At 43.0% G+C, this 11,392-nt stretch overlaps 2 protein-coding genes across 5 annotated transcripts in view; both read right to left on the reverse strand.

Annotated features, from left to right (window-relative positions):
- styk1b (serine/threonine/tyrosine kinase 1b) overlaps positions 1-7,599 on the reverse strand; it is a 9,458-nt gene extending 1,859 nt beyond the window's left edge. The window contains exons 1-9 of one of the 3 annotated variants that reach the window (XM_008302086.1): positions 7,475-7,599; positions 7,290-7,340; positions 6,753-6,808; positions 5,291-5,461; positions 3,915-4,244; positions 2,412-2,593; positions 1,375-1,449; positions 590-798; positions 433-473 (exon numbers count right to left, since the gene is read on the reverse strand). In XM_008302086.1, the coding sequence (XP_008300308.1) occupies positions 433-473; positions 590-798; positions 1,375-1,449; positions 2,412-2,593; positions 3,915-4,244; positions 5,291-5,461; positions 6,753-6,807 (1,063 nt within the window). In that variant the 5' untranslated portion in view covers position 6,808; positions 7,290-7,340; positions 7,475-7,599. The other 2 variants (XM_008302084.1, XM_008302085.1) reach the window with 2 other exon arrangements.
- A 1,360-nt stretch (positions 7,600-8,959) lies between these two features.
- LOC103372438 (glutathione S-transferase kappa 1) overlaps positions 8,960-11,392 on the reverse strand; it is a 3,845-nt gene continuing 1,412 nt past the window's right edge. For both annotated transcript variants that reach the window (XM_008302088.1, XM_008302087.1), the window contains exons 3-8: positions 10,942-11,023; positions 10,736-10,864; positions 10,135-10,274; positions 9,941-10,057; positions 9,761-9,854; positions 8,960-9,671 (exon numbers count right to left, since the gene is read on the reverse strand). In XM_008302088.1, coding sequence (XP_008300310.1) covers positions 9,622-9,671; positions 9,761-9,854; positions 9,941-10,057; positions 10,135-10,274; positions 10,736-10,864; positions 10,942-11,023 — 612 coding nt within the window. In that variant the 3' untranslated portion in view covers positions 8,960-9,621. The remainder of the gene's footprint in view (positions 9,672-9,760; positions 9,855-9,940; positions 10,058-10,134; positions 10,275-10,735; positions 10,865-10,941; positions 11,024-11,392) is intronic.

Below are 11,392 nucleotides of genomic sequence, written 5' to 3' on the forward strand. Positions count from 1 at the left end.
TGAAGTTAAATCATTGAAAAAAAAACAGTCACATGACAAAAAAAGACTCAGATTGGTGTTGAAGTGGAGGCGGTGTTTCCACAGAGCAGACAGCAGACAACCGCTGGCAGGTTTTTAACAGGTTTTCCAAACACAAATGACTATATGACGCAATAAAGATGTCTTTTATGTGATTTTCTAAAAAGAAGTCAAGGTTTGGCGTCCGTGTTGTGTCATGTAGTCACTAGTTTTTGGAAAATCTGTCATTTAGTCTTTAGTTTACTCAAATATTTTGCATATTGCGGCTCCACAGTGATGCAAAAACTGATTAAAATCCAAAATGACTATAAATGAATTGATTTTCCAACACTGCCTGCAGTCATATTAAACAACAAGTCGTCCTTCCAGCACTTTCTAAGGATTTATGTTCTTTAAAAGTTGACTTCTACTCACCTAAAGAAGCCATTTCATACAGCAGGATGCCGAAGGACCAGCTGGAGGGAAACACACAGAGAAGCAACAGTCAGTTAAACACTGAATAAGAACCTGGTTGATAATAACTGTTTTTATTTCGTCCATCCATCAGTCTGTGCAGGTGGCCGGAGCTCACATGTCGCTGCTGTGGCCGGCCGGCCTCCGGACCAGCAGCTCCGGCGCCTGCCACTTCTTCATGCTGGGGTCGTCCCTCTGGGTGGAGTCCTGGTTCTTCCTGCTGTAGACGCCGTGGAGACCCCACAGCTTGGCCGTGAACTCTCTACTGACCAGGACGCTGCGAGCTCGGAGGTTCCCGTGGAGCAGGTCTTTGTTGTGGAGGAACTCCTGGCGAGGAAATCAGGGTAAACATGGTTAGACAAAGGTGGTTAAGGTTCAGGTAAATGACCTGTAAGGGTTAAAAACGCAGCAGCTGATGTGGTCAGAGGCATCGACGGTGTTTAAAACACACTGCAGGTGGACAAACCATCAAACATCTCCTCCTTAATACTGACAGAAAGAACATTTGTTTCCTGAAATCCCGTGTTTCAATCTGCAAATGCACTTTTATCGTATTTAAAAAGGTGCAAATGTGCCCAAAAATCTTTCATTTTGCTGAGATTTTAGAGGTTTTTACAGCCGAGGTTCTGATTATTACTGCATCCAACAGAAAATACTGTTAAGAGCTACAAAAAAAAAAACTATTTTCTAAATATTTACCAGGTGTTGTATAAACCAGACTGGTTTATGAACAAAGCTCTCTGGAACTGGAAGTCCAGACTGATGGAAACAACACGGTTTTACTGGAAACCAGAGCTAACAGGTTTTAACCAACCACAGATATGTGAGGCAGGTGAACGGTACGATGTCCGTGTTGACTGAGATTTCAAAATAAAAGCGGTGAAGCTGTAGGACTCTACTAACCAGAGCGGAGGCGACCTGCTGGGCCATCGTAAATATCCGTCTCTCCGTCATTTCACACGGAGGATCCACTTTTTCCTGCAAAACACAAACAAGAAAATAAATTAGCCTTCGTTTGACTTTAGATCACATGTGTTTGGGCTTTTTAAAGTTTATTGAAGGATGTTTATGTGAAAAACCACTGACGTCATTTATAATATAATATAATATAATATATACACCGATGAACACATTCATTCAACATTTTTGTTGTGAAAATCTCAGATTAAACAAGATTTCTCTAATTTCAAACAAACCCATACAAATGACAGAACCAGAACTTCTGTTGATTCTCATTAATTGAACCTAGTTATAGAAATATATTTAAGTTTAATGGATTTGTAGATAAATAGATGGATGGATGATTAGGTGGTTAAATAAATGTAAGGGTTTATGGATGAATGATGAACAGATGTGTCTGTGAAGATCCTCCAGGTCGTGGTTATAACGGTGAACTTTCCCCACTGTGGGATCAATACAGTTACCTTTATCTTTATCTTTATCTTTATTCTGGTACATTAATCGTAGCAGCTGGACCTGCTTGAGTTCCTTGAAGACGTTCCACCTCTCATCCAAGAGGCTTCATCAGTTCTGACTGACTAGTTGGGAGTTCCAGATACTGACATCCTAAAGGAGCCATTAACACCTGAGTTTGGGTTTCCATTGGGGATTTGTTGCTCCTCCCCCTCGTTATGAGTCATTAGTTCTCCCCCTGACACAAAGGGGTTCGTTAAGGTCTTCTGTGGCGAGGTGTGGATGTAGTTTCGTCTTTCTGGGGAGAGTATGAACGAACCCTTTGTGTCAGGGGGAGAACTAACGACTCACATAACGAGGGGGAGGAGCAACAAACCCCCAACCGAAACCGAAGCTCGTCAGTCAGAACTGATGAAGCCTCTTGGATGAGATGTGAAACGTCTTCAAGGAACTCAAGCAGGTCCAGGTGCTGCAATCAAACTACGAGAATGATGAACAATTGGATTAATAGCTGGGTGATGACCTACCTGTCTGCATCTCCACAGGTAGCTGAGCAGGTCCCTGTTCTCCAGCTCCTCCACCACGGTGACCAGCGGCGCTCGAAGCGACACGACGCCGAGGAGCTCCGGCAGGAAGGGATGAGGTCCGAGCTGGGCCAGGAAGGAGGCGAAGCCCAGGAAGCTGTGTCTCTCTGAGGCATCAGCAGAGTCTGTGGAGAGAAGAGGGACAAAGATCAGCACAGGTCTGGTGTGAACCTGACCAGGACCACCACAGTGGACGCATGGTCCTGATGCTGAAGCACGGAGGTGGCAGCATCATGATGTGGGGCTGCATGAGGGCAGAAGGTGTTGATGACGTTTATAGATGAATGTCTGATGATGAACCAGAATACTGGCTGATAAGATGACAAGAAATATTCCAGCAGGAGAACCGTCCAGAGAACATCACACAAGAGGTTCTACACAAGAACAAAGTGGAACCAGAATGTTCACGATTAGTCAGCATGCACAAACTGACTCAGAGTTTGTCTAAAGTGACGAAAAAACGTGCCAAAAACAAAATGGGGCGTCTGGATGGCTCAGCGGGTCGGGCAGGCGACCCATGTTCAGGGGCTTCAGCCCCCGACCCAGTGGCCCGGGTTCGATTCCACCCAGTAGCTCATCTGCTGCATGTCATTCCCCCACTCTCCTCCCCACGTTTCTGTCTGTCTTTAACTGTGACTGTCATAAAAGGCCCAAAATAAATCTTAAAAAAATGTATAAATGGACTCAAAATTTGTCCAACATCCGCCTCACAGTAATCAGATTACTTATGCAGTAGAGTATTTGCTCTGATGTCAGACTACAAGCGAGCAGTTTAGATTTCCTACAGCAACAAGTCTTCTGGATGAGTTTAAACTCATATTGAACAAATTTTGAATCCGTTTTAATAAATTGGGTCATTTTTGACAAAATTCAAGTCATACTGGACAAATTCTGAGTCACTTTTGACAACATTTGAGTCATTGTGGACAAATTGTGAGTCATGTTTGATAAATTTGCACCATGAAAGCCTGAGGACAAATGGTTCTACACAAGAACAAAATGGAAACCAGAATGTTCAGAATTACTCAGTACGCACAAACTGACTCAGTGTTTGTCTAAAGTGACTAAAAACTTTTCTAAAACGGATTAAAACGTTATAAAAATGTCTCAAATGGACTTTAAATTTGTCCAAAATGACTCAAAACTCATCAGAAATGACGTAAAAATTACTCAAGCTTGTCCAGTATGACTCAACGTTTCTGTAAAATGACGCAAAATCTGTCTGAAAAAACCTGTAACTGGCCAAAACTGCTAAACTCTGACCTGGATGGTGTTTGTCTGAACCTGAATCCAACAGAGGAAGGTGGAGCAACTCAACCCCTCCAACAAAGGGAGTTCAAATCTGTCCAAGAGGACTCAAAGTTATCCGAAACACTGACTAAACGTTTCCAGAGTTGCTGACGATGTGTCCAGAATGACTATGTCTCCTTGTGTTACATGACTCACCGTTGAGCACTCGCAGCACCACGTTCCTGTTGTCCATCCGAGCTCGGTACAGCGACACCGCCGAGTCCGATCGCAGCGAGAAGGCGACCGGCAGCGGCGTGACCAGGTTGAAGGACTCGGGCAGCCGCTGGCGAGGAAGCTCCCTGGGCTGGACGACGGGGGTGAAGCTGGGCGTGAAGGGCTGCTGCTGGGGCGGAGGGCCGGAGGGGAGGCTGACGGGCGTGGACAGCCGCTTGGACTGGTAGGTGTTGGGCGGGTGGAAGGTGGAGTAGGAGCTGGGGGTGTCCAAGGCGATGCTCTCGTGTTCCAGGACGTTGAGGCCTGGAGGAGCTGCAGACGCAAGGACATGAAGGATGGTCAGCAGAGAGTAGAGTCGTTAAAATGTCAGAGGGTTCGACCTTCTCCTCAGTAATCAGATTACTTCTGTAGTAGAGTATTGGCTTTGGTGTCAGATTACAAGCTACCAGTTTCGATTTCCTGTATTAACAAGCCTTGTAGACAAATTTCAATTCATGTTTGACTAGTTCTGAGTCATTTTGACAAGATTTGAGAAGATTCTACCTTCTCCTCACAGTAATCAGATTACTTGTGCAGCAGAGTATTTGCTTTGGTGTCAGATTACAAGCTAGCAGTTTAGATTTCCTACATTAACAAGCCTTCCGGACAAATTTAAAGTCACATTTGATCAATTTTGAGTCATTTTGACAAATTTCAAGTCAAGTTTGACCAATTTAAAGCCATTTTTAACCAATCGTGGGTCATTTCTGACCATTTTGAGTCCTTTTTAACAAGTTTCAAGGTATATTTGACACATACTGAGTCATTTTCGACACATTTTACATCATATTTTACAAATTTTGAGTAATTTCCAATAAATTTTGAGTCAGTTTTAACAAATCGTGGGTCATTTTTGACCATTTTGAGTCCTTTTTACAAATTTCAAGTCACATTTGACAAAAATTGAATCATTTTCAGCCACTTTTGAGTCATCCTGGACAATTTTAAACTACTTTTGGACGAGTTATTCGTCATTTTTCACTAAACTTTGAGTCCATTTGGACACATTTTTAATCATTTTAGAAGAATGTCGAGTCACTTTGGGATTTAAGGCAGTTTGTACAAATTCATTTCAGTCATTTCAGGCAGATTTTAGACCTTCTGCTTTTGTTCTTGTGTAGAAACTTTGATTCCTGAGATTCTTTGGGTCCTTCAGTCCTTTGTATAAACAACTTTAGATGTAGCTGCACCAGTGTTTTGTTGAATGTTTATTTAGTTCTTGAAGGTGATTGATGGGGTTTGAGGCTAGAACATCACATCCAGGCCAGAAGCTAAAGGACTGAGAGGTGCCCCTCAGCCTTACAGCTCCAGGGTCTTACCGTCGATGCCCTGCAGGACTCTCCTGGGAGTCGACTTGGAGGCGTTGGGCCGGATTCGGTCGACCTTCTCTGGACAGAAGCGCAGCAGGAGGATGAAAACCAGAGTGACGAGGAAGCTGGACAGCAGGAAGATGGGAACCACGATCACCTCCTGCTCATAGACCCGGATCTCTGCAAGGACCAGGAGGAAACGTTAGAGTCGGCGGGCGTGAACCAGCGAGGAGGAGACTGTGTTTGTACAGCGTGTTTGTTCAGCGCGTGTTTACAGACAGCGACGAAACACTCCTTAAACCTCTAAAACCCTAAATCCTGCAGCTCCATGGAGACAGAACCACGGAGACGGACAGAACTCAGAAACGTCTCCTGTCAGTAGGACTCAGTCAGGACGAGGATTTCTTTGATTACTTGTTTTTCAAAAAGGTGAAAACCTGGACAGTTTAGCCTCCATCTGGTTGTGTTTTATCGTCTTTGTCTCCCGTCTGTCGTCTCGTTTGTCTGTGTTGTTGTTTTTATCAGTTCTTTCTTCTTTTGTGATGGTTTTGTTTTTTCATTTTTTGTCTACTTTCTTGTTCTGAGTCTCATTTTGTGTCTTCAGATAGTTTGACCACTTCTGTTTCTCTTGGTTTTGTCTCATTTTGTGCCTTATTTTGGTTGTTTCATGTCTCTTGGTGACAGTTTTGTCGTGTTTCTTTTATTTATTGACCCAGTAGGTTGGACTTTCCTCTCAGTCTCTCTGAGGAAACACTGGCTGCAGTTCAACCTGAAAACTCTGAATGTTTCAGTGGTGGAGAATCATCTGGTTTGTATAGAATCTGGTTGGAAAAAATGATTTACTTTGAGTGAATTTTGAAACAAGACAGGTAGAATAAAGGGATTTTTAATAAAATATCTTGATTTTGAGCTCAGATTTAGTTAAATTTTCCCGAAAGAATCGTTCAAGGAAAGTTGAAAATCCAGTGAAACGCGTCTTCATGGGTTCAGAGGGTTCATATATATATATATATACACACACACACATATATACAGACACACTGTGTGTTATTTTGCCTTTTGTTTTTGGCAAATCTACTGACAAACTGCCAGATGTTCATGTCTGTTTTGGTTTCTGCAACAACTTCACATATTGAGGCTCCACAAAGATGCAAAAACAATCGTATTAAGATCCAAAACTGCCACGAAATAATCTTGTAAATGGATTTTCATCACAGCAGACAAACAGAGATAAGGCTCGAAAGAGGGAACACTCTGAATGAAAATGAAATATCACAACTTTAAGGCTATTTTCAGCCACTTTTAATTCATTTAAGCACTATTTAAAGTTAAAAATCCAACTGTTTTGTCTGTTTCTGTGTAATAAAAGCGTTTTGGTTCAGGGGGTTGGTTTCATGAATCCTGGATCTGATAGAAGGCAAACGTCGGTCAGACCTGTTTAGTGACCAGAGGTTTCTTGATAAAAACTCACCACAGATGGTGTCTCCCGGCTGGCAGCGGGAATCTGATCCCGATGGCGAAGACATTCTGTAGGAAGAGATGAAGAGATGTTCACTTATGTACAATTACAGCTGCTTTATAACGACTTCAGAGTGTTTAACTGTGGATCAGATCAATGATTAAAGCCCAGATCGGGCTGCAGGTGTTGAACTGGAGCTCATTTGGTGTCAGAATCTGATAATCGTAACTCGACTCTGCAGCATGAGGAACCCGAGACCATCACAGGTTGGATCGCTGTCTGGCAGGTCTGCACTCTGTTTTCTACAATCACAACAAGAACTGATGCCTGTTTTGTTCAGTTTCTGCCACGTCGCTGCGTCTTTAGCTGAACTGCAGGAGGAAGTTCAACCAGAAAAATCCACCGTCTCCTTCTCAGCTGCTTCAGATGCTGCAGCCACACAAGGAAACTCTTTAACCACATGATCCTCCTTTCACGTCACATCCAGGATCTCTGAACCTGTTCACCAGCATTTCTCAGACACATTACAGCTGGTGTTGGACTACACACCCAAAGGTCAAACAAACAGGTAGGACGATGGCACAGAGCGACGCTGCCGGACTGGAAACATAAAGAAATCAGCAGAAAGCAGAGCGTAGAAGTATGTAAAATGAGAATAATGCAGATAAATCAGCTCATTCTGCCTCCCAGATGTTTCACAGACACTCAGAGGGAAGACGTGTGAACAAACTCACCTCCTTTAATTTGGCTCTCAGGGAAAATAAACCAGCGGTCGGACGTTATCTCATGTTTCAGTCACACGCTCTTCATACATGCTCCAGTCTCCTCACGCCTTCATCGTCTTGTTTGTTTCTCCGTCAGACTCGGGGGATCAGCATGCTGCTGTTTGTCTACCTGCCTCCTTGGCTCCGCCCCCTCACCTGCAGCAGCTCCTTCCTCCTCCTCGGTGATGCTTCGGCTGATATCAGGCGTGCAGTCAGTCAGACCACATTCTCCCATCTGGCTTCCCCTCCAGCTAAAGGCGGCCACGGCGGCCCTGCCTCTCTGCTCTTTGTTCGGGAAACTGGTCCTGCAGCTCCTCGTCACCTTTTGTTAAACGTGTTTTTGTTTTCTGCGTCTGGAACTCGTAGAACGAGCTTCTGGAGGGTTTAGTTCGTCACTAATAATAAACCGAGCTTCCTTCCAGCAAAGTTCAGCCCCAAATTATTCATCCTCAGGCCGAAGGTTTATATCAAATATTGATCAGATCAAAAGGTTTCTGATGGATGGAAGTGACACGAGACAGTCAGACGCTGCGTCAGAGACGATTACAATCGAGTTTAACTGTTGATTGATTCTTCCTCTTCCTCAGGAATTAGTGTCAAAGCCTTCATGTGCCACCAAAAACAGTCGTTTTTATCACGACTCATGTCTCCATTTACAGATTTTAAATCTATTCGTGCACCAGCTTCCGACAGTTAATCTGATGTGTTGCTGAGCTGAGCCCTTCCTCAAAGTTTTCCCTTTTTATTGCATTTAAACGCTGAATCATGGCCGATTTAATTTGGCTTCTTTTGACTGGAATTTTAAAAAATGTAAAAGTTGACGACAGACCCGTATTGAATTCGTTGAGCTGCTTTAAACAGGCTGAGTCAATCTTTTATAGTCTTAATTTAAATTACTTTGAGGACATTTTTGTTTAAAAAAGCAACAAAAGCAGAAAACTAAGACAAAGATGTTGCATCTGATTCTGTAAATAACCTGAATTAAAACCTTCTTTTCATGTTTATGTAGGTTCACATCATTCAGATTTACTTGTTCCTTCATATTGGACTCATTTCATATTTTTCATTTTATTCTCCTCTTTGACGTGAAGCACTTTGAGTTAAACTCTCTGTACGAGCTGTGCTTTACAAATGAAGTTATTATTATAATTAAATATTATTACTTTCCTGTTTTGGCTGCTGGATCAGTTGTACATGAAGCTCTTCATCTAAAACTGCCTCCTTTAATTCTGCAGAAACTGTGAATGTTGTCCGACTGCGCTACAGCTGAACTAAACATATATTTTGTTTGTGTATTTAAGCAGATAAGAAGCTACAAATCAGTGTTACATGACCCAGACAGGAAACCATAGCGCTGCAAAGACTAATCTATTAGATGTCAAACATTCTAGTTACTAACCAACTAATCTGATTATCAGTTTGAGCATTTTTTTAAAAATGAAAACAGTCAAAATCTGGTAATTTCAGCTGCTGAAGCGTGAATATTTTCTGTTTTATTTCCACCACTATGACAACAAACATTGTATTGACCAATCAACTAATCGATTAATACAGAAAATGATCATTAGTTGGAGTTCGAGTTACAGCAAAAGTTAATCTGGAGAAACGTGATCAGCTGTTCCTCACATGTACCGACGACATTCATCAGTGCAGAGGACCAACAAATCCACATGAATAAAGAGGATTAATGTCGACAGAGCTGCTCAGATTTAATCATTTTTCATGTCAAGTATTTAATTGATCTCCAACTATTTTGACAGTTTGAGTATTTTTAATAAAAACTGTCTGAATTCTGTGATTGCAGATTCTTAAATGTGAATTTTTTCTGCTTCCTTTTCATTTTTTAATCTGGAGACTCTAGAAAAAGCGTCATCTGATTAAAGCAAAGTCAGCTTTAGTGATACGCAGCAGAAACATTCGTCGGCATGCAAAAAAATCTGCTGATTTATCTGCAAACTGTCAAAGTTCCTTTAAACAGAAGCAAAATTAACTGTCGTTATAGAATGTTTAATGCAGAAAGACTATCCTGAAGGCACAGCAGAGGAAATGCGGTGTTCTTTGTGTTATAGAGAACCAAAAGGCCAGAATCTGTGAGCAGATTAACGAGACTCTTCACCTCACAGTTTGGAAGCTGCTTTGTCGGGTTTGGGCCCGAGCCACTGCTCTCCTGAAACACAGCGAGAGAGAAACGCGTGAGAATCAACTTCCACAGAAACAGGACGAGTACGTTTCTATCGAGTGCGGCTTCGTCCTCACCGATGCAGTGGGCCATGAGCTCAAATCTGTCCGACCCAAAAAACATCTGCGGCTTTCCGTTAACGTGACAAACCAACATGGGGAAGCCGAATGCCTGCAGACAGGAGGAGAGACTCTGCTGATTAGACTCTGACGTGTTCTCACTGTTTCATCATCATCAACAGCTGAAGGACCACTGACCCCCAGAGCCAGAGCGTCCTGCGTGGAGGTCTTCAGCTTGTCTTTGACCTTCTGGGACGTGTACGCTGCCAGCGCTTCTTTAATCTCGCTGTCAGACAGGCCGGCTTTCGCTGCCGCCTGCAAAACAACAATCAGTGTGAGAAAAAGAAAAAGGAGAATGTTGGCTTTTTTTTTTTTGTTGAGGAAGTCGGCACCTCCGACAGCGACGCGGGTTGAGTGATGTCTTTGTCCTCGTTCCAGATTCGTTTCCACAGTTCACGGGAAACTTTCTCCATCTTTATGTCGCCTTCTTTCTCCTGAACTGCAGTCACGAATCGCATCGCAGGCAGCGAGCCTGGAGGAGGGAAACAGGAGGAAAACAAACATCAGTAGAAGCTCTGGTTTCCAGATGTCCCCTAAACGTCTCACAGCCGTATGTATAAGTGGCAGCTTCCAGATTTTCCCTAAGCGTCTCACACAAGCGTCTCTGCAGTTTCCAGACGTTCCATTAACGGCTTGCGGTCACCAGTAGATGCTGCAGTTTACAGATGTCCCCTAAACGCCTCACAGTCAGACACTAGATGGTCGGAAACTTGTCTTTAAAAAAAAGTTTTGAAACTCATTTTGCTGCCCTCAAGTGGCTCAACAAGTAAAATAATGTTGTTTATGCTTTAAAATGGCTCCTGCCATCCTCATTCTGAGGGTTTGACTTATAAGGTTTCTTTGGTTAATATCTTTATTTATGTCTTGATTAAAACAGCTGACAGTATGAAATGGCTGCTACAGTTTGATTGTACTGATGCTGCTTTTATGTACCTTTTTCAAACATGGCTTCAAACGGGTTGGCCGGCATCTGCATAGGAACGTCAAAGTATTCTGACAAGCGGCGGAGGTCGTGGCCCATGTACTTAAACTTGTTGGGAACCACACCAGGAGGCTTGTTTCCTGTCAGAGAAATACGATGTGAATACGACAGAAGACACAGTCAGTGTTTAAAATGCAGTTTACTGATGTTTGCAGACCTGATCCCTGCATGATGCCACCAAGAAACGCAGGACGCAGCTTGAGATCAATGTTCCACACGTTTCTGTAGCGACACATAACCTGCAGACACAAAGAACAAAGAAACTAACCACAGTCCAGCCACAAATTATTCATCCCCATGTCGACATTTAGATTTAAAGTGATTTTTTTATTTGATCATCAGGTTTCTTCTGACTGTAAACGACATGAACCAGAGACTAAACTCAGACGTTGTGTTTGAGACGTTCATGATGTTTCCATCCAAACGTCTTCGTCCTCTTCTTCACTCATCAGAGGCTTTATTTTGCTCCACATCAGCTGTTCTAGTGTCCAACAGTGTTTCTGGGATTTGGTTCCTCCAAGTGTCCATCTGCAGCTCCTGGAGCTTGAAGGCTTCCTCTCCATCACTCTGCTCTTGGGTTCCTCCACAGGTTCTGGATGGATTCAGGT

This window comes from Stegastes partitus, unplaced genomic scaffold (assembly GCF_000690725.1).
Source record: "Stegastes partitus isolate 25-593 unplaced genomic scaffold, Stegastes_partitus-1.0.2 Scaffold1755, whole genome shotgun sequence".
NCBI classification, from domain to species: Eukaryota; Metazoa; Chordata; class Actinopteri; family Pomacentridae; genus Stegastes; species Stegastes partitus.